This window comes from Melanotaenia boesemani, chromosome 3 (assembly GCF_017639745.1).
Source record: "Melanotaenia boesemani isolate fMelBoe1 chromosome 3, fMelBoe1.pri, whole genome shotgun sequence".
In the NCBI taxonomy this organism is placed as follows: Eukaryota; Metazoa; Chordata; class Actinopteri; order Atheriniformes; family Melanotaeniidae; genus Melanotaenia; species Melanotaenia boesemani.
The window spans coordinates 26,841,685-26,869,062 of record NC_055684.1 but is presented as its reverse complement, the minus strand read 5'-3'; the positions used below and the strand labels follow the sequence as shown (position 1 = coordinate 26,869,062).

At 37.5% G+C, this 27,378-nt stretch overlaps 1 protein-coding gene across 1 annotated transcript in view; it reads right to left on the bottom strand.

Moving 5' to 3' along the window:
• LOC121637276 (testis-expressed protein 264 homolog) overlaps positions 1 to 26,999 on the bottom strand; it is a 52,083-nt gene extending 25,084 nt beyond the window's left edge. The window contains exons 1-2 of the mRNA XM_041981323.1: positions 26,517 to 26,999; positions 18,912 to 19,133 (exon numbers count right to left, since the gene is read on the bottom strand). Coding sequence (XP_041837257.1) covers positions 18,912 to 19,133; positions 26,517 to 26,774 — 480 coding nt within the window. The 5' untranslated portion in view covers positions 26,775 to 26,999. The remainder of the gene's footprint in view (positions 1 to 18,911; positions 19,134 to 26,516) is intronic.
• Positions 27,000 to 27,378: the final 379 nt, after the last annotated feature.

Below are 27,378 nucleotides of genomic sequence, written 5' to 3'. Positions count from 1 at the left end.
TTATTTAACCAAATTGACTACAACACATCAGATATGCCATTTTTATCAATAATCCTTTTCCAAAATACTTCCTTTGTACACATGTATTTCACATGTTAAAGGCAAAGCTTTGTAGCAGTATGTTTAGGCAGCTACAGAGCAAAAACAATAATTACACCACAGCTCTGCACTGACTCTGGGGGCTTTCATACAAGGCTAATAGTCTATAACTGGTGCACTACCAAAGTATTATAGTTAATCACTACAGATGCAGAGATTTAAGTTCTTTATTCTAAAAGTAAGTACTCCAAACACTCAGTGGATTGAAACCAGTCCTCATGATTATTAAAAAAAAACTGTGCACTGTACAGTGAATCACTTCTGTATATGTAAAAAGCCTCAATTATTATTGGCAATATTTTCCTTTACAAAATTAATCTGGCAGTGCTGACACAGAAAGAAAGGGTACCATGCCTATCATACAATAAGACATATATTAGGCAAACAGGAAACAAACACAGATAAACAAATACAGGAAATAATGCTAAACTGAGAGAATAGCAAAACAGAACAAAATCTAAAATCTGCCATATTTAATCACAGTAAAAGAGAATAATCATATTATGGACTGGGAAGAAAACTGGGCAATCTGTTCAGAAAAACAACTAAAACCACCTCTGGATCAGGGAGGCCACTGAGATCAGGAAACAGGCACTAAGGACCATCAGCAGGGATGAGGGATCCTTGTCACACCTGGAAAGCCGCCGTTCACAAGAAAACAGGCAATAGGGACGTCTGGCAAACTTGATTAAGAACAACAACCTATATATTAAATTTCACAGCATCACCATACAACCATTCTGAGTAATGCGACAGGAAGTGGCCAAAACATATCAAGGTAAACAAGGGCCTTTTTTTAACTGTCGTAGCAAAAGAAAGGCTAAGTGTAACAAAGGGTACCAGTTTTAAATATATAAGCTTTACTAAGTGCCACAACGCTGGGCCACATTCACCAAAAGTTCACTGACGTGGTAATCGTGCAATGTACAGACCGCGTACATTACAATAACTGGCAGTCACCATCAGGCACTGCAGCCAGTCTCTCTTATTTCTAACACAACAAGAAAAGTACTATTGTCTTACCCTGCAGCAATTTTCTTACCCACTAAGTGCTCCTAGCTATTGTAATACTCCTCAGGTGTTTCCGCCATGCAATGGCTCATCTCCTCCTGTCTGAGAAGCTGGATTTAAAATTAAAAAGTCCTACAGCAGCCATATTAGCTGACATTAGCTGCTCAGTCCAAACCATAAATATGTTAGTAGAACATTTTAATTACCTTGCTTATAAGATGTTTGTACAAAACAACCCCAACAAGGAATAAAATTAATTTAGAATGAATAATGTACAGTATATTAAAGTTCAGTATAAAATACCACAGCTGCTATATACACTGTACTTGCAAAGGTGGACAGTTCATCCAAACTAATGTGTATATAAAGTTTTTTTGTTGCAGAGATATGCCAGTTACAACATGTACTTATCTAGAAGAGCAAAGTGATAGCATGGCCTTAAGATGTGATTCTGTGCTTTATCCAGAAGAAGCATAAATGAATGTAGAGGTTATATCCATATATCCAAGTAGAGATATCCAAGCATTACCAGCTGTCTGCTCTTGTTCTCTAGTAAGAGTCTTGTGTAGAAAACAGTGCGTGAGTGAGTTGATGAGTGCCTGTTTATCCTGTAGGGCATTCTTTGATGGTACTGAGGCCAAGAAGCATGTGCTAATAGAAACAGAGAAGACCAGAATTGTGTCCTTTTTCAGTCTAGTTGTTATTTCAGGGTCATTCTAGTCAAATTTACTGAAGCATATTTGAATTCTTATTACTGTCTATATGGTTCAGTGAATCTAAATACATTAGCAGCAGACTTCTCATAAACAGTGCTTACAGCAGAGAATGAACTGTAGCGAAATGATGAAAAAAAAAACTTCTTTGATATTCACTGATATTAATGCGTCTCAAAATTGAGAAATAAAATGTATATTCTCAATGCAAAAGAAATTATCCTGAATATTAAGAAGAACTAAAATATAATCATCAACAAATGATAGATATTAACAGCAGTCTTCAACGGCTATGGGAAGCCTGTCTCTGAAAGTAAGGACATGGTCAATTTTTTTCTGCACAGACAAAAATTGGAAAATGCAGCTGACTATTTTATACAGACAAAAACATTTTCCAATATGTAACTAAAGCACCAAAAGTCGAGTCTGAGATTTGGAAGATGTTTCAATAATTTTGACACGTGTTGCATTCAATTAATAATGCTATTTTTTATAGTTATAGCCATTATGGATAGCGTCATTATAGATATAGTCATTATGTTGTTGATCTCAGATGAAAAATAAAATGTCACAGTGGGTCCCTCTCTTTGTGTGCAGGGGCCTTTTCTAGAAAGCAGGTTCAACTAACTCTGAGTCCATGTAGAAACTCTGAGTTAACTCACTCTGAGCTGAACAACTCTGAGTTTTTGGTTCCAGAACAGCTACTGTGAGTTGGTTCAATCAACTGTGAGTATTTTTAGACAGAGTTGGGAACCACAACAAAAAGCATAATCAGTAGAGCAACAATACCTGGATTCACCATGGCAACTGCTGACAAAAACCTGGTTACTTTACCCGATTGGTGCGAGAGGTTCTCACAAAGAGGTGTTTTGTAAAGAAGGGAAGACTACTGCTGCTGCTAAGGAGACAGAAAACTGTTGCCTGAGTCAGTGTGGAAGTTGGAATCCATTAGTCCACTGACTTAATATTTAACTTCAATAAAACTGGAGCATGTGGGTTAAAATATTGATGGATAGAATAAAATCTTAGTTTCATGTAGGTTGATTCTGTGATTTATTTTAACATGTTGAATAATCCAATATTACTATACAACAGTCATGTTGGATAACATCCTCAAAAAGAGCACAAGAAGGAACTCAGGCTTATTTAGTCGCAGCCCTTCTCCACAGGCAGTTCATCAATTAGCTCCTGTTTACACCCTGTGCGTTTTACAATTCACATCATATACGTACATTCATATTTATAAAATGTGTAGACACATCCACAGTGTATATATATCTGTGCAAACCAGAAATAATAAACAATAAAAAATAAGAATAAAAGAGGACTTAGTAATTTAGTGTGATCAATCATCTGTTCAAAGGATCTTATTCTCTTCTGCATTTTTTGAAAATTGATTTGTACAATTCTTTGGTTGGTCATGCTTGGAATTTTCTTCAGTTCGTCACCCAATCCATTCCACAATTTCTGGTATACAGACAGGCCGACAGTAGATTTCTACCCATCACACATTTATGAAATTATTATTTCAGACACATAACATGACCTTACTCATGATCTGACACACCGTTGTCTTTCTAAAATGTTCTGTGTTGCCAACATTATACGGAAAGGTCTCATTTACAAAAGAAGTTTTTAAAAAGTATTGCAGTACCGTATAAATCTTCCTGTGATGTCCTCTCACGTCCACAGTGTGTTCATGTTTGATATGCTGTAGAATCCAAGTTAAAAAACGGTACTGTTTGATGAGATGTTGATCCGGAAATGATAACGCCTTTTCTAGTTCGGAAATATTCTCCCTACATAAATCATTGCACATTTATCGATGTGTATTATTTCAGCTTCTCAATCAGTGGTTACCAACACCGGTCCTTGAGATCTACCATCATGCAGGTTTTAGTTAGGGATGGCCGTACTGATACACTGGAGTCAATACTTTGATATGAGCCAGTCAAAATATCAGATTCAATATTTATAGACATACCACTCTGCTGATACAAAACATGCCATTTGGTTTCACTTCTGAGAGTTTTTATGCAATAAAATTGCATGCAAAGCCCAGCCACAGTGTATTTCTTCTGCCTTACATGAGGCAGCTTTAATGCATGAGGTAGGTAGAAATTTAATGCATGTTATTTCGCATTATGTTTTATTAAATTTATCATATTACTGTTACATACTTTATTTATTTTTAAGAAGAAAAAAACAATTATCTAGGCCAAAACTACAGATCTGGTCTGAAAATGGTAAATACTGCATCACTTAATATAAAAACACTGTAAAAAGTCAACCAAAAATGCAATAAAATAAATGCTGACCACTGTATTGTGACTAGAATTTCTAGGATTTTCAGCCTCTCCCCCCTTCTTCTACCACATGTATTAATTTAATCACCACACTAAATGACCTGTTGTTTTTCAAATCAGACACTCAACCAAGGCTTTTCACTGCACCTCACAGAAATGGTCACTTTTAACTTTACCTCCAGTTCAAATATGTACTATTTAGTATGAACAGAGGAAATAGCTGCTCTATTTTTAGATTGCCGTCATTCTGGATCAGATCATGTGGAAGTATTCTGTACAGCAGGGGTAGCCAACGTTGGTCCTCGAGGGCACCAATCCAGCAGGTTTTCCAGATTTCCGTGCTCCAACACACCTGACTTAAACTAACGAGTCATTGTGAAGATTCTTATAGGCTGTTCGATCTATTTAATTTGAGTCAGGTGTGCTGGAGCAGGGAAATCTGGAAAACCTGCCGGATTGGTGCCCTCGAGGACCGACGTTGGCTACCCCTGCTGTACAGGGTGATATGCAGAGATAGATATATGCTTGATTTTACATCACACTGGACCTTGTAAGAATAAACATTTGCATCTTCAAGAAGTGTACAGAAACCTAAACAGCTCAAAGGTGTTTTTGGAGAGGAACATCCACATAGTTTATTAAGGGAATCTTGCCTTCTCTCCACACCTGTCAACCACATTCAATGCTGTCGAAGCACATGGAAAGAAAGCAATAATATTTATACTGTAATGCCAATCTACGTCATTTATTATGAGGCTGAAACAACTATTTAGAAGTCCCAGCCAGAGCAGATCAGACCTGCTGTATGGCTTTGCCTCACATGCTGCTGGTGTTTAAGTTTTTTTTTCCCAGCTTTGTGCTGCAGCCTACTTCTAGACTTCATAGAATAACACAAAATGTCTCCTCTGTTCTCTGTACTGCGCATGGCCCGATGCAAACACAGAAAGAATGTCTCAATTCACCCCCCATCCCGCATAACTGTTTCACCACTTCACTCTCAGAATTAATCTAATTAACAATGTGTGCAACTACAGCCTCATATACACACCTGTGGCTACAGGTGAGCTAACTGCTAATTTAACAAACTGCTGACAGCCTCCACACAGATGCAGCAGGAATATTTTCACCAGTAGCAAGAAAACTTGCAGCTGGTGACCTTGAGACATAGTATGAAAAAAATAAAACAATTTTCATATGACTGCTGTAACACTCTTACAACTAAAGATAGCCTGGGACAAATTTATGGAAGTCAAAAATTAAGCCACAATATTTTACACAGTGGCAGCAGCATCACCAAAGAGAAACGCAGGTGACAAATGTCAAATCAAAACAAATCTAAACTGAGTGGACGAAGGCAAAAGGTCAAAACAAAATTTTGGATATGTATTATATGGTGTCAACAGAAGCTTAGTCATGTTAAAAGGGATGTTACATGGAAAAAATAGTGGAAGACTTGCAGGTGTGTCTTGTAGTGTAGTTTCAGAAGTATTATCTTAACAGGATTCAGATTGTTTCTTTGGTCAATGTTGCACATTCTGGTGCTAGGAACATGAACATATTTCTCCTATCCTGCCACTGACAATATTTTATGGCAACTTGGGAGCAACAGCAAGTACTTGTGACAGTGGCACAGACAGAAAATCACCTACATAATGCTGATTTTAAGTAAATTCAATTCACTTTTAAGCAAGCTGTTTGTGTATTTCCACAAAAGAAAGACCTTGGAGAAACACCCGAGTCTAGCTCCTGAAAACTAATACTTATTACAATCTAGCAGCTACCTGTGCCAGTCCATTCTTTTATTTTGGGCACATGATTTGCATTTGGAAACCAGTTTATAGTGAAGCATTACCGCTGCCAAACAGTGTCTGAAACTGACGTTGGCTCGCAGGATTGAATGCTGAGCTCAGCACTGCCCACTAGTGGAGGAACTGACTTAACATCTATGGCAACACAAAAGACAAATGGAAGTATGAGGGCGGCGACGTTTGCCAACATTTGAAACGGACGTCCCTATTTCAAACGTAAGGGAGCATAAATGGGCCTTTAGTCAGTCAAACTCTGCCAGCCTTAGAACATCTGCAAAGCACAGCAAGAAAAGAATGTCATTAGGTTCGGCAACCAAATGTTTCTCAAAGGGCCAATATTTGTGTCATAGTTATTTTATGTTATTATTTTATGTTCACTGGATGAATACGTTTTGTGTATTTGTTGATTTTTTGGCATTTTTATAAAACAATCTAATTTTACAAAAATAAAACACCAAATGGTTCAAATGTTGCTGATTCAAAATGTCCAGCACATATGATTTAATATGTCCCTAAAAGGATACAAAACTTGAACATTTTAAAAAAGAATTTGTGGCTTAAAATGTGTTATTTCAGCTCTTAAATGATCATAATTTGTGAGTCAAGAAGCACTGTACTGCAGCACTTTCACTCAGCATGAACCTTGTAATTTAATGGATAGTGACATTTCGACAGTTTCCTGTAATAACAGTAATCTGTAAAATTATAAAATACCACTCCATCAGAGGCACATAATGCCTCCCTACCAAGAAATGTGTTTTTCCTTTATTTCTTTTCCTTTACTTCTTTAAGTCCCAGTAGTAGTTGATATTACATCTCTACTGTGTTTTTATTGCCACATGGTAATTGTGAATGCTAGAACAGGAGAACGAGAGCAATTCCCCTGGAGAACAACGGTCTTGTCAGAGTCTGACTGCTTCACATAAAGAGTAGAATAATGTAACATCGAATCTCCACAGTCTTATAGTCTTCATTTCATTTCAAAGGGCTAGGGGAGAAGAACGGTTTAAAGGGTCTGAGGGCATAATGAATGACAGAAGTCGCTGCCAGGATGAACAATCCAGGTGTCACTCAAGCAACAACAGTCTTTACACAGACTTATTCAACCCTGACAAATGACCAAGGACTGTCTGGAAGTCATTGAGCTGAATAAAGCTGTTAAGTCTTAAGCCTCCTTTTTATCTTTCCCGTTTTCTTTAGTTCGTTCACTACGGCCCTAAAACTACAACTTGGTTAGATGTCCCCACTCTGTTGTCAGGCTCATACTTGAATGGTTTAAAATTGGCTCTTGAATTGCTTTTCAGAAAATCCCTCAAGAGTACACTGAAGCAAATTTAATTTGCATGTCTATCTCAACAAAAGACACAATCTAAGAACATTTTAGCCAGCAGAATGAGTGCATGTTTATGTTTGTGTTTGTGTGTGTGTGTGTGTGTGTGTGTCTTATAAGAACACATGGTGTTGAAGGGGAGATTTAAGCATTCAGCTACAAATTGTGCAAGTTATGTTAGATGCTTGGACTTTGCATTGGTGAAGTCTCCAGTTTGAAATGTCAGCAAAAGCTTCAACTCTCAATTTCAAGGTGTTTTCAGGTTGAACTTTAATGCTGATTATCTGATTTTTATCCTAACAGATTGGGGTTTTGTGTCCTTACTGCATCCAGCAGCTATAAAGACAACACCATATGGATTGTAGGTACTCTCTCATCTCCTTCTCCACATATCCGTTTATCTATTTATGGAACTTCTCCAGTCATTTTCTTTGTCATATAAACTTAGTACATCAATATCTCGAGGAGGACAAACAGGAGCACAGTCAACAACATACAACAACAGACTAATAACATCAAAACAGATGGCATACATCTTTTAAGCATTGCTTGATTTGTCGCATTAGAACAGATTGATAAAATGGCCACAGGCACAGAATGATTTGTCCTGTATCTAAAAATAACTACCCCTCCTAAATTGCAGTCACACCCTACTGTCTAATCTTAACTCAGAGTGACAGTGAAACAGTGAATAAAGTTTAAATCGGATCAATCATATGTAGATGTGACATTTAACACCAACGGTAGATTCCCAGCTGCTGGTGGATGAAAGTCGTGTTTGAACATTTGACGAGTAAACTCCAAAGAGGCTCCTGAGGGAAAAGTTAGCTCACAGGGTCGTGATGCAACACACTTGATAAAAAAAAAGGCACCCTGAGTTAACACATCAATAAAGCTAATTGGTTATAAATAAAACTATATAAAAGAGATTAAATTATTTAATGTAAACACATCAAAACAAAATGCGTTCCCTATTTCAGAAGAAATAACACTAATAGAATTTATTTGGATTTACACAGAAAAAAATGGCTGACAGCACTTTGCAGTTACAAAAATTGGAAGGAAATAAGATTGAATGGTTATTTATGAAAAATATCAGACACATCTACTTTATCTTTTTAGACATAGGTCTTTTAGTAACTACATTATATGTTAAAAGGAAAATAACAGGGCTATTTGTTTGTTTGTTTTTCTGTACATAATTTACATTATCCTGAATACAAACTTGGCAAAGTTGGAAAAAACTATTATAATGTCTTGATATTACATTTTTATTTGCACAGTTTTTAATCTTTGTTACAGCACTGGTGGTATTAGCTTAAATTTGTCATTTAATACAAACATGGTATTTCAGTGTAGTTGTACAAATGTTTAAATCTGCAAAGATCCATAATTCACTATAATCATCACTATAATTTTTCATTATCAATCCACAGACCCATCAGATTCTGTCTGTTGACTTTGCCTCTGTAGGTGATAACCCATAGATTTTAGTGCAGCTTCCAATTATAGACTGGACTACAAAAAATATCAATAAAATATCCAATAAAAGCACTAAGGATTATTACAACCTGGATCACTGAGAATTTATACGGACATATCATTCATTTACATTTCAACTTCTACAACCACGCATGAACAGTTTGGACCTTTATAAGTTCACATGAAGAACAATGTGCTCATTAGGAAACAGCTGTTCTAGCAAGTAAGTAAAATGAGCACACGTTAAGCTGTTTAAGAGAGCCTGTTACAGTGACACTCACATAATAATGTCATTTTCTGGAATGAAGTGACTGAAGACATTACTGTCACAAGTCACAACAGAAGCAGACAAAATAAATGGGAACTAGTAAATTAGAATACAACATGTTTGGCCATTAAAGTGATCCTGGTGGGATTGGATTTATTCTCCCCTACATAAAGGCTGTCCTAACTAATAAATATACATTTTTAATAGAATGAATAAATTTTCCCTCTTGAAAAGAAAGTTTTGTTGACATCTGCAGCCTTTTTACACAGCTGAACCTCCCTTCTACATCCTCCAGCCTGACAGTGCCTCCATGACTTTTTCAAGCATTCAAACCCAACAACCTTTTCTGACCTTTCTGAGTAGACGTCACAGTTAGCTAAATGTCTGCATGTTTAACAGACCCTGCGGAATAGTATCTGTGCTCTTCTTTGATTAAATCTCGTGCATGTAGATGAAAAGAATAAAAATTGCAAGAGGCAGCAACTCATGTTCCAAAACTGTGGCTTGATTCTCTGTTGGGTAAAGACTTCACGTACACTTTACTATGTGTCAATTCTTTAAAAAAATAAATAAATAAATAAATAAAGGCCATTTCTACAAGACAAATGAAAACTCGTTTTACATTCAGCACAGAACCTCAGTGCTGGCAAGAAACTTAAGAGCCCTCAAGCAAACAAATGTTCCATCATCTGCCTTTCACCAACCTTTAGATCCCTGTGAATGTCATCAATATTATCCTCCCTCTCCAGTTCCAATTCCCGTTTGCAGGCCCGGGTACCATGCTCAAACCAAATCTCAAGATGCCAAAACGTCTGCGATGTAGCTAACCACTAAAAAGCCAAGGCACAGAAGAAAAACACAACGACCAATCAATGTTCTCACAAGGCAAATATCAGGCATGGCCATGGGGCAGCGATTCAAAGTGTCTAACAGACAGAAATCATTCTGCCATGACAAGCTTGGCATGCTAAATGCTGATGAGCTTGTTTGAAAAGGTCTCACCGCTTGGGATATATGTCAGCCATCGACAGAATACTTAATTCACTGAAAACTTATTCTATTCATCTACTTCAGTTACGAATACATTCTAGTTTCCTATTTTATGTCCTGTACTACTTTTATCATTTATTTATTATGCTAACTGGGGATTTGCATGACATAATTACAATAGGCTTATGCAACGTCTTAACATTCATTTCTGTACAGTCCATTTTTTGATACAAGATGTTGTATTGATGATGGGAGAGTTGCCCTAAGTCTTCTTCAGCACGTCCCAAAGATTTTCAGTGGAGTTAAGGTCTGGGTCTTGTGGTTGCCAATCCAAATATGAAATCTCATGTTTCCTGAACCACTCTTTCAAAATTTTAGTGATTGCATTGTCATTTTGGAGTATGTCCATGTCGTTAAGGAAGCAAAACAAAAATTTGCACATCCGAGCCAAGCACAAAAAGGCCTTCACTGATGGCAGACATTAAAGCAGCTATGACTGAGGTGGCAGAATATTTATTCCAGGACTATAAAAATAAAACAGAGATTCTGTCTGCCACTGCCAGTGTCCAACTTGGTGCAAATACTGTGGGTGTGTGCGCTGTCCATGAATGCGGTGAGACAGCTCAGCTGGCTGTTTTCATACGGATGGCTTTTGGTTACTTTTCCATAAAAGAGAAGTATTTGACATTACTTCTACTGAAAACCACCACCAAAGGAGTGGATATTTACAATGGCATGAAGGAATACCTACTGGAAAAAAAGCTTCCTATTGGAAAAACCGGTCTCGACAACAACTGATGGAGAACCAGCTATGATAGGTGGTCACTTTGGATTTACTGCTCATTGCAAAGCGCACCTGGACTTTCCTTAACTCCTAAACTATCATTGGATTATCCACCAGCAGGCTATTATTGGGAAGGTCCTGGGGTTTGATCATGTCATGATGCCTGTTGTGAACATCATCAACTCCATTCATGCAAAGCCCAAGCAACACTGGAGCTTAAAGCTTTTCCTAGAAGAATGTTCTGCGGAACATGAAGATCTGCTCCTTCACACTGAAGTCAGATGGCTGAGCAGAGGTAAGATACTACAATGCTTTCTTTTTTTTCTTGGTGACATCAAGGCTTTCGTGGAAATAAGGAGAGAGGATACCACATTACTAAGTGATGCTTAGTGGCTGTTGGATTTGGCCTTCCAGGATGATTTAACTGACAAAAAGAACCAACTGAACCAGCAGTTGCAAGGCAGAGACAACAACGTATGTAACATAAGTGCTGTAAAAGGCATTTAGTGCAAACCCTCTTTTTACATCCAGTAAATTAAAAAAAGATTTAAACATTTTCCGACAGTTGTGAAGATGCTGAAAAGCAACACAGGAGCAGAAAAGGTGTTTAAGGTACAAAGATTTTGTGATCTATTGTGCAAGCTGGGACGGGAGTTTTCAGATAGACTTTGAGAAACTGGAGCCACGTGTGATATTTATTTGCCAACCCTTTCCTGGATGTGGATATCAGTGAGTTGTCAGGACAGGTGGCTGAACTTTTCAGTGTTGATCCTATGGAGATAGAGGTTTAAAACCGCATAAATAATTTCCAGCTTAAATCCCAGAAACATTCACAGCATTTCTGGAGTTTGGTAGAGAATCATAAAAATCTTCACCCGGCTGTTCTGAAAATAAGTGCTTTGTTTAGGTCAACATATCTGTGTGAATCCATCTTTTCTGACATGAATGGCATAAAATCAAAGTACAGAAACAGACTGACAGATGAACATTTATATGGCTCCATCAGAGTGAATCTCAGTGGATACACTCCTCTATACAGCTCTGTCTGAATCAATGCAGTCAGTCTTCTCACTGATGGAAACTCAACATATAGAAGTCATAAGATGTAGTGTTTGTAAATTTCATGTTTTGACATCATGTGATTTTTTTTTATTCATTCATAAAGTAATACAGCCTCCACAAGCTGGTAAATTTCTTTGTTTTTTTAATTGAGTTTTCAATTTTTAATTCTTGCATTGTTGAAAATGCTTTAAAATATTAAAGAGTACAGCATACATATGCTAGTGAATTTTTTTGAGTTTTTATACAAGATCGTTCCTTTTCACAACTTTAGAAGTATTGAAATACAGCAAATGTAAAGTGCACATGCTTGTGAATTTAAGTTACACAATTTGTGTCCTGTGAACATTTCTGAATGAATTATATGCAAAACGGAAATATTCAGTTGTCCTATATGGAAATTAGCAATGTGAATAAATGTTACTTAACATGAGTAGCTCTGCAGTAGTCATCTACAAGCTCCTTGGTCTTACTGGTATTTGGGGGCAGATGGCTTTGTTCGCACCAGTCCACAAAATCAGTAATGGCCTCCCTGTACTCGTTCTCGTTCCCCTCTGACACACAGCCAACAGTGCAGATAACAGAGGGGGGAGTTGTAGATGAAGTCTGAGTTATACATTGTGAACAGGAACAGTGAGACAACCGCTCCTAGTGCTGCAAAGGGTCCAGCATAGAGCTTAATTGGGTGTGAAGATACCAAGGACGATCCTGTCCATGGCCTCCATCAGATAGGAAATTAGGGTGATAGGTCCAGAGTTGTTTGGTTCCCTAGGTTGGGATATTTTGGGAACCAAAACCATCCAGGAGATCTTCCACAAGACTGGGACTTTCTCTTTCTCCAAACAGAGGCTCAAGTTGAACAAGTGCAGGAACATCTATCACTGATCATTAAAACATCACTTGGGAACTTTTCATTCTGAATACAAAGAAAAGTCTGTTGGTTACTTTAGAAATAAACTGCTAAACTGTCATAGATAGCAGAGTTTAACTAAAGCAGCATCTGTCTCGTTGAAAGCTCAACTCACCTGAAGTAGTTTGCAGAGTTTCCTGGTTTGAAACACCTCACACTACAGCAGAGGAACGGATAATTCCTTCTGCCACTGACATGTTTTTTAGTAGCAGCCCATAAACTAAAGACTATTTTGTGGCACATTTCTTCGTATGTTTCTTTATGAGCATTGGGTTGCGTGTGGTAGTGCAGTCGGGGGGTTTAGGAGCAAAAGTTTGGGAACCACAGGGTTAAATATATTTAATGCAAAAATTTTAGGGAATCACTTTCCTTCTCACAGGTAATTCACTCAGTTGATGCTTTAGTTCCTGCTTCAAGTTTACTCCCATAAAAAATTATTCAAGAATAAGGTACTGCATAATGCCAGGAGCTAGAACTGACCTTCAGTGTGGTTGTAATTTGAAACCATAGGGAATGACAATTCTGTTGCATAATGATTTTTTGAGAAACAAAGCTGTCACACTTTCATACAGTCCATATAGATAAAAAAAATAAATTTTTTAAAGCTTATGTGCTCAACATAGGGGTCAGTTACATCCAAAGTTGTTATTTGTGTTAGCTTATATATTAGACTGGCTGTTTGAACCCCAGGACTGAATATCTCTGTGGATTTCATGGCTTTAGCTAAATTGTGTCATCTAATGCCAGCAATCTCCCAACTCCCTGCATGCTCTATTATGGGAACATAAATTCATCAATTTGCAATGTCTTTCCAATTTGTAGAAAGATGGTTAATCAGCATATATTTCTATACATTTATTCTACCCTTTAATTTTACCTTCTAAAAGATCAATGTTGCATATTAATAAAAGCTGCAGGGGAAATGGGACAACAAGAACAATCCACATGAGACATTATAAGCAAAAATACTAGTGACTAGTAAAATTAACACTTTGGCATATATGTCTGTTAGAACCGTCCTGAAACAAATAATGTCTCTGAAGACGATGATATTAACTTTTTGTTAAAAGGATTTATAAAAATAGTCGATTCAACTTCATGCTTTTTTTGGCAGCAGTTTGTGATGCTATAGCGAGAGCGGACGGGCTCGCATCTTTTTTAACCCAGTTTTCTTGTAATAATGGGATAATTTATCTCGTTTATCTCATTTATTTTGTTTTCTCAAGATGATGGATTGCAAATGCAGGGTCGCGAGGGGGCTGGAGCTGCTCTTAGTCCATCACAGAACCAACACAGAGAGACAAACATTAAATCAGACTGTCACTCGCCCCTGGAAAAAATTTAAAGACTCAAATCAGCCTAACTTGCATGCCTTAAAACCTACTTGTTGTTAATATATAAAAAATATAATAAAAAAAAAAAAAAATGTATATATATATACATACATACATACATACAAGGATGAATTATATTGGTTTTTACTGAGTGTGTTTGTGGTCTACTGGGAGCAGTGCTGGTTTCCATGCCTTGGGTGCAGCAGTCTGTTGCTGAAGGAGCTCTACAGGGTTGTCAGTGTTCTGGAGGAGTGTGGAACAGTGAGGAGGGGGCTCGTCCTTCAACATGGATAAGGGCTTAGCCATTATTCTCCTCTCTTCTACCTCAACTGGTCGGTCCATTGGGCATCCCATTACAGAGCTGTTCTATACAGGGATGCCTTAGTACAGTCAAGCCAGCATTGGACGCAAGCTGACGTCACATCGAGGAACATCCATCTGTGATCGATGCATCCAATTTTACTTCCATCAAGTCTGACAAACGCTGAAATTGGGATATGTCTGATAATTAAGTTTAATATCAATCATGCACAGAATCATGGCCAATTTCCACCGGGTCCGTGTGCACCGCGATCCAGCTCAATTCACACCAGGAGCGTGTCAGACGCGGAGCACTCGCAAGTGCAATCTGCAAAGCTGGATCCACGAGATCACAAAATCACAGAAGGATATACATCTCGTAGTCCATGAGGGGAAAAGAACAAGTAAATAAAAAGTATTAATCTAATTAATTTTATATGAATTACCATCAGAAGTGTCCCAGAAGCGCCTTGCCGCGGCTCTCCGCTAAATTTATGCGCAAAGTCTATTTTTGTCGGAGCACGCACCCAGAATGCGTCAAATTCCGCCGTTCAGATAGGGGCAGACAGGAAATGAGACATGCGAGCAGTGTAAAAACTTCCGGTATTTTTCCAAATAAAAGCCCCTGTGCAGATTTGCGCTCCTGTACAATGAAAACCTTACATGTTTAATCGGTCAGGGGTCTCAGTGTTTTGTTGGGGTTTTTGTGTTTTTTTTTGTTTTTTGTTTTTTAAATCATGGACAAATTCATCCTGGAAGTGGAGAATTTCACGATTCTCCAATTTCATGGATCATTTCAATCTCATGGATCCAACTAGGTGGACTGCACTCGCAGGCACGCTGCACCTGACATACTCCTGGTGTAGACTGCTGTGCCACAGAGGTCGGAACAAAACCGTGGAGCAGCTATAACATGGCGCACACGCACCTGGTGGAAATGAGGAGTCAGCGTATGTTTAGCAGAGAGGCACTTCTGGGACGCTTCTGACACACGCCATACCATGCCTGGTGTGAACCAAAACCATTGACTAAAACAGACCGAATGATCCGGAGGAACACGGCGTACAAAACGCGGCACACATGTACCCAGTGGAAATTGGCCTTCACACATATACACCATGACTTCCCTCTTCCTGTGGTCCTAGGGTCTATTTTGATCAATAAAATCAGGTTTAACACAGTAAGACTTACTTTTGAGTCCACCTTAATTGTCTCGTTTTCTTGAGAAAACAAGCTTCATTATCTTGAGACAACATTATAATTAACAACTCGTTAACAGTTAAAAAAAAATAATAATAGTCGAGCCTGAATGCTGTCGGCTTCTGTACTGTATTATATTGAGGTGAATCTAATATGTTTTACGCCCAAACAAAACCAGTTTCCAAAAAGCCTCAAATGAAAACAAACTAATCATATGCCCAAATGAACCCCTTACTGAAAAAAGTGGTATCACCATAACTTCTACATCAAGATTATTAGCACAATTTTTAAGCACTTGCAATAAAAATCTTATGTACAGTACCCTTGAAACCAAAAGCAAATTAAATACCCGTTGCATAACTTTGTCAAATTAGAGGTATTGTACTTCTGTTTAATTCAACAATTATATGTGCTTTTGTTACTTTACAAAAAAAAAATTGATGGAGTTTCCCATAATACGGAGCTGCACAGCATCAACTAGCTTGGCTTTGTAAGCTGACCTTTCAGCTAGGCTAAGTGCCACTGGAGCAGAGCCAGGCTTAAACAGCATCCAAGCAGATGGCAGAGCCAGACAGACAAGACACACAAATATAACCGTCCAGCAGGAACAGAGCAACTGAGGCGACCTGAAGTGTCACCACCTGTCTTAGCGTACCACAAGTTTGCCATATTCCCAATATCCTCAGCTCATCACAGCAACTGACTTTCCCAGCATTCCTGAAGCAGCACTCAGAGAGATAATTCATTAAGAGTCCAAAGTATTATTTTGTTTCTATTTTCTTTGTCTTTAGTTTCACCACACATCTCTATGACTCTCCCAAACTATAAATGTCTTCCTGCTACTTTATCTAACACAAAACTCTAAGCCCCCAGAGGAGGCTGCAAAAATGGCCTGAGGAAATGTGAAGAAAAGATCTGTTATGTTCAACTTCTAACAAAACGTATTTCAGCTTTGTGCTGCCTGAACAGTATGACTCAGATGATGCAGGTGATGTTCATGGGGTGACATATTGATCATTTACTTGCCATTGATTGATGAATGACCACATAGACTTTGCAGTGATTCATCCTTTTGCACACACTCACATATTTTCTTCACTTGTTCTCCCTTTCACAAAAATAAGCATAAAGAGGCTGAGGATGCTTGTTGTTCTACAATCTCCATTCAAAACAAGTTGAGACACAAGTTGAGGTTTAAAAGGCAAAACTTATGTTTACTTTATATTATTTCTTCTAGTGTCTACTTTATGTATTATGTGTATGAATGTCAATATGTATGTGTATACATATAAATATTATATATATATATATATATATATATATATATACCGAATTATACACACCCAAAGCCTGTCCTACAAAGCTGTATAATCCCTTATCAAGCTAACTCCAGGGTTAACCCCGGATTTTCTGTCCTACCATGCTGGTTCAGCTACCAATAAAACAGCTAAACAGGCGCTCCAAATATTCTGCTTTCGCAAAAAACATACATTTTCAGTTTTTGTTGATATTGTCAGGAAGGTGATATTTAAATAGTGGGTGTTACTGGTGTATTAGGTTGATATATTTATCAGTGTTCAAATATTTTGTCCTTAAATATTTTACAGTTTTTATATTTTGTATTTTATTAATGGTGTGTACAACATATTAGGCACTTTTCAAGATAAAGCAATCACGTACATCATCACCCAAAATAATAAACACAAAGCAAGTTATCACCTACCTGACAATACCAATAAAAACTGAAAATGAAGAAACTTTATAAATACAGAATTTATAGCAGAACTGTTGTATTGGTTTGAACTAGATTGCATAGGTGTACCTAAAGCAGTGGTCAGTGAGTGGATATGCATGAAGTAAAGCTATATTTGTGTTACTACATGAACGTTTTCTTGACTTTTCGACATTCTATCAGACACTCATATTTTTATGTACTAAGAAACTCTGTTGGTCCGTTTGCCCTCAGGGACTCATGTCAAGAGCAGCAGCAAGTAGCAGCCGGAACCACCAGACCAAGAAGGGCCTTAGGAAGGGGAGAAGCAGAGAATGTCTAAGGAGATCTGAGACACAATCCCGGCCCATGCTAAAGAGCGCTTCTCCTTTGCTGACTACCTCATGAGTGCCACACTGCTACAGGCAGAGATGTTTAAGCAGCACCGACATACGTTTCCTGGTGAGGCTCTTGATGCCACCGTGACAGCATATCCCATGCTGAACAAGGCAAAGATTAATACAGAACTGTCACTCACGAGAAAACTGAATTCAGCGGCTGCTGTGGTGCACTTACGTTGTACCAGGTTCTTCTCAGTTACAGCCTCCAGGAGACCTTTTCTGAGACATTTTCAATATACTTATAACCACACCCATGACAGCAGCTGAAGCTGAGAGGTGTTTCTCAACACGGAAAAGGATTAAAACATTCCTGAGAAATGCAATGGGCCAGGAACGTCTGAATGCGCAGGCCACGTTTAATATGGATGGCGAGCTTGTCAGGAACATGACTGATTTCAATGAGAGTGTCATTAATCACTTTGCTGCTTTGAAAGAAAGACGACCAAAATTTCAGTACAAGTGATGTGGTCTAAATAAAGAGTCATTCTCTCTTTCTCGGTCTCACACAAACACACACACACACACACAAACAAAAAAGAAATCTGTACATTGCTGATGTTGGTTTTTAATGGCTTAATAGTTCAGGTTTTTAAGGCAATAGGTTAATCTCTGTTTTTGCTCAAGTTTACAAAGCTTTATGTATATATACATATATACACACAAATCTATCCATCTTATCAGAGATTTATGAATTTTGCTCTCCTTTTGTGACTGTGAAAAGCTTCCTTCTTTCATAAATAACAGATATAATATACTACTCTTTTAAATAAACACTTTATGACTCAGATCTAGTCCCCTCTTCCTAATTAACGGTAAAATTTATATCTCTTTAAATGACAATGGTATCCGAGGGTAAACTAATTGACAGTTTATCAGTTGATGACTGCAGGGGATTGATCATTATTTGTAGAGTCAAAATTATTTGATTAATGAAGACTCATGGATGTAACTTTCCAATATAGCCCAGTATGTGACTTGTGTAGTGAAGGGGAATATCGTTGTCTTGTAGTGTAGTGGTTACAGGTGATGTTGACCAGGAAAAACTGACACCTGCCTTGCTACTTATTAATTTACCCATTGAACGGGTCACCTTAGTCATCATCACAACAATTGCACCACCCCTGAGAAATCTGTCAGGACACCGGCACTGCAGACACAATTCTATTTAATGCCATTAATAATAAGAAATCCAAAAAGCGAAATACCTGGATGTAATGTTCAAGTTGTTGGTAGACTCTTCTCATCCTGAGGTAGTTGAGGAAAAACGTCCCGTGAGGAAATGAGGTAGTGACCACATGTGTTACTTGGGGAAAGGTGAAAACATTAAAGCCAGATGTCTTGTAGCGCTTTAGAAGTTCTTCATCTGCTTTGTTTTCTCCATCAGTCAGAATACTGCCGATAGCATAGCGACACAGTGGTCCTAAAACCTAGAAAGGAGGAGTAAATGAACTAATAAATAAAGACATATGACATAATAGAACATGTAAACAACATAAACTAATAAATCATTTGGATAATGGATGTGTTCAAAAGTGTTTTGGAATAACTAGTTCTACATAATCAGGAAATGGTTAAACTCTGTAAAATCTAACATTTTTTCTTTCTTTTGGCATATGCCTGGTGTAAGCAAAGTGCAACATCACATGTTTACAGTGGCTTACAAAAAGGTGCATTCCTGTCTACAGTAGATAGGCCACAATCATTAGGCAGGATTCATTCAAAGGATAGGCATAGTTTTAAATAGCTTCATGTATTCAACTGAAACCATGTTTCATCTGCAAAACAAACCAATGACACTACAGTCTATGTAGGAAAACAACCTAAGCCTGCATACCTGCAGTCAGCCATTTATGTGGTTGGACAAGAAAGTGCTGAAAATTCAACATTTTATGCAAAAGGCTCCAATATTACTGTACAGCATACATCGTAGTTATAACCAGTGACAATACTGTCTACATTCTTCATGTTAAACCTGAGAAAACATCTAGTGCCTGTAGAAGAAGTTTCAGCTTGGTGTGCCTTTTCTGCACATTCTGCCTTTGTTAAAAATCTGTTGTCTCTTTCTTATTGTAATGATTTTAAATGTGAAAAAGCCTCTGATTTAAAAGCAGCAGTGAAACATAAATTCTGTCATAAAGTCTTGTGTCATCCAGTGAATTCACAGTAGAATATTCCTTTCATCATTCCTATAATCTGCATAGAATAAAAAATGTTTTAAGATGAAAATGGTGTGCAAACAAGGTGCAAATCCAACTTGATTGTGACTAATTTCAGTCTTGTTGAAAGAGGATATTGTTTGCAATTTTGCTGAAAAGTGTTTTAAAATATGTGTGCAGGCATGTTTTGATTGTAGTCATCTTATGTTTCCAAGTGATAAACTTTGGCAATTACAAGGATAAAAATATCTTAGTTCAACCACAGAAGAGACTTTATCCGTATATATGAGTGTATTTCTATCAGCATAGGTAATCAGTCAAAATTAACCAAAAATAGCATAAAACATAAGACATCAACAAAAAATGCATTATCTAGCATTCCTATAATATTCTTGTTATGTTATTCAGGTGCCAAAGTGAGAGAAAATATGCTCATTAATTTCAGCTCCACTTGGAGCATTTGACAGCATAGCAATTATTGCTGTTTCCTCCATTTTAAGCACCCAGGTGCCTATTAAAGAAGAAGAAAAAAAAATACACTTTTTACAAATGAATCCTCCAGGGACAACTAAGCTTTTCTCCCACTGTGCTCTCTAAAGATGAGCACCACTCAAGGCTCATGTAATAAATATGCTGGAATTGTCTAATTTGTTCATTAACCTATTAATGTCATGCTTTTAGGCACAGTGGGTCCTATATTTATCAACCCAAAAGGCTAGTAATGGCTAGAAATTTGGTGCTCACAGTGCACGTCACAACAGGCTCATTTTTGTAACAAGCACACAAGGGTGGTGCAAGACAAGAGCAACTTGCAAATCCTATTTTCAATATAACTTCAAATTCAGTGTGCTAATCCAAATAAATCTTGCATTGTGCACTGTTGTGTTTTTAAATATATTGTGGTAAATTCAGTCAGACTTACATGCAATATCACATACAACTGACCAACACACAGTATATAATGTGTACATATGTGCATTGTTAATTCTTGCAATTTTGCTTTCCAATCCTAACCCCTTTATTTCTATACCACATTTTAAACACATGGTTCCCAATGTGCTTTACATATAAAATATGACTGTTGAAATGCAGAGACATTTCACACACAACCAGAAAATCTGCACCCCAAAAAAACAAAATAAATAAAACTTGAGAAACAAAACACAAAAATATAGTTTAAATAAACCAAAGAAATCTAAAAACTATAACATACACTAAAAGCAATAAAAGACTGAAATGCATTCAGATAAATTGACAAATTAAGACAAGCTACAATAAAGCAATTAGAAAGATAGAATACACTAAAAGAAATTTAAAATCTCACCTAATCTCACCTGTAAATGCTGGGATAGGCTCCAGCTTACCCGCGACCCTTAATGGACTAAGCGGTTCAGAAAATGAATGATTGAATGAATAAAACTAATATAAAGACTAAGATACACTAAGAGAAATTAAAAGGCTAAAATACATTAAAAGACTAACAGAGACCATACAATCCCCATGCTGTGCTAAAAGGAGTAAAAATGTGTTTTAAGTAGGCGTTACCGGCAGTAACTAATTTTTGTAATTAATCGTGTTCATATTTTTAACGCAATTTACAAGCTTCATACAGCCATTATTTCTCTGATATAACGGCAGGACGTGGAGAAGCATGATGGAAAATATGAGCCACACCTGCACTTTTCCCGCATTCTTTTTTATCCTGCACCAACGTGTCTGCTAGCGGATCTCTGGTAGTCTCTGTGCAGAAGCTGCTTCTTTCCACTCATGTTGTTCCTTGGATCATGATGGCTGTCGGTGACCAGCTGATCGGCTTTTTGCTCTTGTTGCGTTTGTTTATTGTTCAGCTGAGAACGAGGAAACTAGCGGTTCATGGTTCACACCGTCACATATTTACCCAAAAGTATTCTTTTTGGCAGGACCCTTCTCGGCTGGTGGTAGACAGGGTTTATACTTCAGCTATTTAGGGGCGGGTCTAGAAAAGTTCTGAGAATTTCTGTAAGGCTGTAACTTCTTTTCTACAGCAAAACTGCCATGTGGGGTTCACCAAGGCTCAATTTTGGGTGTTACTTTTAGAAAACGTGGTATTTCTTATCACTTTTACATGAATGATACACAAATTCATTTGCCTCTACAGCAACATAACCAAAGCATCTCATGTCAGTTGATGGAGTGTCTTAAAGAGGTCAAAGAGTGGATGGCTTTTAAATGTTTACAATTAAATAAAGACAAGAGGTACTGTAATGTTTTGTATGCTGGGCTCAACCAAACCTCCCTAGCTTGCCTATAGTTAGTTCAAAATGCAGCTGCTCGGCTTTTAACTGGCAATAAAAAGTATGAACACATCACCACCATCCTGGCTTCACTACACTGTCAATTTTAAAATTCATTTTAAGATTTTACTGTTTGTTTTTAAATCGTTAAGTAGACTGGCACCAACTTGCATATCAGACTTGCTGGAACTCCATCAAGGGCACTGATAAGAACTAAACCAGTGGAGGGCAGTGCCCCTGGTGCCCACGCTGTGCTCTAGACAGGACATGAGAATTGAGTGGTCCCTCTTGTCAAAAGCAGCAGGGAAGGGAGGTCTAAAAGCACAAGGAAGGCAGAATCACCAGCATCTGTGGTTAATAAAAAAATCATTAAAAACTCTTAGAAGTGCAGACTCTGTGCTGTGATTTTATTTAAAACCAGAATTCATTTTTTCAAAAATATAATATGGAGTATTACAACTTCTTCTAAAATCTTGGACATATAAGGAAGCCTTGAGGTTACTCTGTAATTGCTTAAAATGAAGGAATCCAGATTTGCATTTTAAATTAAGGGTTCAACAACTGCCCCTTATTAAGATAAGCAGGGACAACGCCTGAGGAAATAATGTTGTTTATTATATTGTGGACGAAAGGGCCAATAGTGTCCCAGACCTCTTTAAAGAGGGGGGGTGCTTTATAGTTATATGAACAGAAATGGCTTAGTATAGAGAATTTTTGTGGAGAAAGAGGGGTGGATGGGGGGGAGATCAGATGTTAACAGCTTTGTTGCCAAGTATGACAAAGATAACACTGGTAAAGCTGTGTAAAGTCTTCACTATGCACATGATGAATGAGGTATAATTAGTAAGTCTCATCAAAATGCGAATGCATAGTGTTGGTCCACAATCCCAGTGTAACCATCTATTTACCGATCTACTGTAAATAAAACCTTTACTGACACTTTCTTGAAAGATAAAGGCAGGTTTTCAGTGAAGCTGTCAGATCAAACGAGTTAAAAAAAAATATAATGAATCTATTCCTGAAGGATTTTAAACCTCCTGTTAGTAATTCACTGATCATACTATAGTCAACAAAAAGCACATCTGGAAAACCATACATAAAAGACTATTTCATATGCTTTTGTTTTGAGGGTTCACAGCAAGAAGTCTGGGTCGTGTGGACTTATTTACCAGCACAAGGCTCCAAATACGCATCAGGAACAAAAAACTTGACAAGTTATTGTCCATAGGCTTTGTTTTACTCCTCTAGCTGCACTCATTACGACACGAGTGTGATGTCTTTTCTTTCTTCAATACACTGACAGTTTATCAGAAGCAAAATGTTATAAAATCCAACTCAAGGAATCACATCCTTTTGTGTCTTAGCAGCACAACAGCTGAACTGGCTTTGATGAGGTAGGAGGAATAAAGAGTAAAAAGAATCTTCTCCAGCATACAAAGCATTTCGTACCCCCACTCGGACCCTGACAGGCTTACATTTTAAATGTTTTAGTATGACTTTCTGAAAGGGTTAGTACTAGAGAGATTTCATCATTTACTCTAAAGACCAGCAATCGACTGACATACATTTCCCAAGCAGCCCTTCCTCCATCTGCCATCCCCACAGCTTTCATCTCACTGTGACACAAACATCGGTCCCTGAAGATGGGCAAACATGCATTGTTTCACTGCTATTCCACTCGCCATCTCGCTTTTTATTCTCACATCCATGTTTCAGGGTCTGCAAACACTGACCTCAATCACTTACTCGAAGTATCAAGTTTGACAGAATACTATCTGATCTACCCCCCCTGCCTCCCTCTGATGTTTGTTGCATTTAGAGTTGAAGGGATGAAGAACAGAGGTGAAGGGGGCACACTGGGTCGCAGAAACCCCTTGGCTTTGAAGCTGTGAAGAGGCTGGTGAAGAAGAAGGGTTTAGCGTGTGGAGCCTCTGTGCTAGCTGTTTGAAGGAGCAGACAGAGCTGCTCTCGCACCGTATCCATGGCAACCATCTCAGGACCATCTCAAGTTTTCGTTGAGGTCTTTTGTTTCTCCAGAGGAAGTGTTTAAAGGAGGTAAAAGTAAGAAAACCAAGAACAGAGGATAAGACCAGCCACGCACACACTTATCCTCTGTCAGAGAATCCTTCCCACTGCAAATATCAACAGACAGTAACTCCCTATTTAGACCGCAAATACCAGTTCTCCTATGTGAGAACAATCTCCGGGGCTGCTGATGCAGCCACTGAATGGCATCCTGAGGCTTGGACGCTAATGAGCTGAGATCATTACGCCAATTATTCTAACTTAGATCAGGACTTGGCTGTGACCGTGCAGAGGAACCAGGACCCACTGCTAGCTTAATTGCCAGCTTGGGAAAAAGAGGATGAGTATAACAAAAGGGCTTTGAATCAGAGCCGGAAAAAGCCCATCACTACACTTTGACTACATTCCATCAGGTTGCTGCAGCAGGTTTAAGCAATGTCATTAAAGCCAATAGTGTCTAAAGTTAGTAGGCAGCTATTTGCATATTACTGAGACAGAATTATTCAAATTAGTAAAACAGAGTTAAACAGAAATAGATAATATAACAATGTAGTTGACTTAATACCCTAATTTTGAAATGTAATCAATTTAACAGACATTTTGATCCAAAGCAACTTGCATGTTTAAATGAGGCGTGACATTCAGGGTTTAGTGTAGAAAGAAATCCTTGTGCTATCTAACTTTTTTAAAGACAATATGAGTAAATAACTGCGAGTTAGGGATAATAAATGATTTAATAAATGATTTAGAAGGGGAGGTGTTCTCAGAAAAGATGAGCCTTCAAGGGATTCTGAAAGGTGGAATGTGACATGATAGTATTTGTCAGTTTGTTCCACTATCCTGGAACTACACTGAAAATGGTCTCTAGACTGATGCTGTATTATGCACAGGGATCGCAGCATCAGTTTATTTATTCTAGGATTTCCATCCAAGAATTCAAAACTGTTGGTAAAAACAACAGAAAATTAGGCTGACATAATGTAGAAAGGGCATCTCAGTTATTCAGTTTAGTTATTACCATTTCTATTTCTGTTTATTGCTTAATTCAAACTGTTTGAGACTTAATATTTATAGTTTTATTCCTTTAAAACCATATTTGAGATTTAATCTTCATTTTATCATTTTGAGGTCAATTTTTTTGGTGTAGATATAAAAGAAAACTGTGTATAAAATTGGGCATTAAAGTCAAGGCCACAGCAGAGGGATATTTCTACATATTACATCTTTTATACTCTTGTTACCTAACCCTTAAGTCTCTTCACAGGGACATTATTTCTGTAAAATCAGTACAAGATGCCGTTTTTCATTCCTTCATGGTCTTGGAAGAAACTTGTAAAAACATAACTATGTGGGAACAAGTTCCACAATAACTGGAAGAGTGTGTGCTGTTAAGTATCAGGAAAATCAGATCCAGCAGCTGTTATGTCCTGCTGCTTATTTGAACTGAGATTTTAAGATAGATGGATTTACACAGGGAGCAACAGGAAAATTTCTCACAGATGGATCCAACTGACTAATTGTGTTGGTAGCAGCCTTGGAGCGACGGTAAGGAGACAACCTTCACTCCAGTTTGACCTTTGATCTGTCTGGAGCCCTATTACATGAGTTTATTTCATAATTGGGTGCCTAATTTAAGTAAATAGTGTTTTTTTCCCCCCATCCAGTAGTTTTAACAATTTATCATATCATTATAGTTACTTGTTTTATAATAAAAAGACAAGAATCTAAATGGAGAATTAAGTAAAACCTGTGTGAAAAGGAGTTATAGTTTTAGTAGTTACATACAACACATTATCATTAGCAGTCAAATAAACGTGTTACATCTCACTTTAACTCTTGGGGTTTCTGACAATTTACTTACAGAATAGAATAAAAAGATGTTTAAAAATTCATTTGAACATGAAATAAGCACTCCAGTGCCTTTGGATTATATTTCATGACATCTTAATACACGAGACACACCATCTGAACAGATGTGCAATGATGATGATGATGCTCAGAGGCAAAAATACTTCCTTTTTCAGTCTCAGCAAAACGTGACGAAAAAAAATGGGAGGGGGGCTGAGTTAACTATGCGAAATGCAATCAGTGACAACCTACTGGGAAAGAAATATTTAAAATGAATGAGTAAAATAACTGATGACTTGCTAACAAGTGAGCAATTTTTCAACTCGTCTCCTCTAAAAGAAAAACACCAACGCCATCTAGCGGCCAACAGCATAACTTACACCTTTAAAACATCCGCTTGGTTAAGCTAAATTACAAAGCAAAATTCTGGAAAAACATCGCTATTCTAAACTGGGGGGAAATATCTTTTCAAAGATAATGTAATCAAATAGATGTCTGGATTTTTTACCTTTTTGGGATGGTCATAAAACACTCCGATACATGAGAGTTCTGGTCCAATAAAGTGAGCTTCTTTAAAAAGTTGTCCGCAGTTTTTGTAAGGTCCTTCTTTAAATTTGTAGGCAAAAGTTATCTTCTTTATAGGCGGGACGCCAGTGTGAACTTTGACATTTATTTGGAGTCCCAAATAAAAAATATAACCAGCAACTGTTAAAAAGAAAAGACCTAACAGGATAACAACCACGCACAGACTGAGTAAGTCTGGCATGATAGCTCACCGACAGGCGGAGCAGGTACCGTTTTAGCTGCTTCTTCCGAACAGTTAACACCGTGTCATTTCCTGGAAGAAGCTAACATGTTTAAGAAGATGTATTTGTTGTATTTTAAAAGTACATGTCCTTGACTGGACTTATTCTTACAATCTTAGAAGACAACAACGACAAACAACAAGGTTTCACGTTGTACGAGACTTCCTGGAAAGTACCATTTATGCCGACGAAAGGGGGAGTTCGCTACGAATTAATTTACAAAAATCTTAAAAGGAAGCGTGTCACCAGCAACTCAGATAAGATGTAAAAATATTCCAGTCAACATGTTATCGATGTTTACTTCGATCGATATTTGACTCCTTTTTAGGTGTGACTGCTTCATAGTTACCTACAATTCTACCGTTCTAGTAAAATGACCAGCTCTTTAGTCTTCTGGGCAATCTTAATGGAAAAAAAAATAGTAGTAGGCTAATTATGAAATAGGACTTTATTTATATATATATATATATATATATATATATATATATATATATATATATATATATATATATATATATATATATAGTTGGCCCTTTAACAAAATGTAACAAAAAATAAATTTTT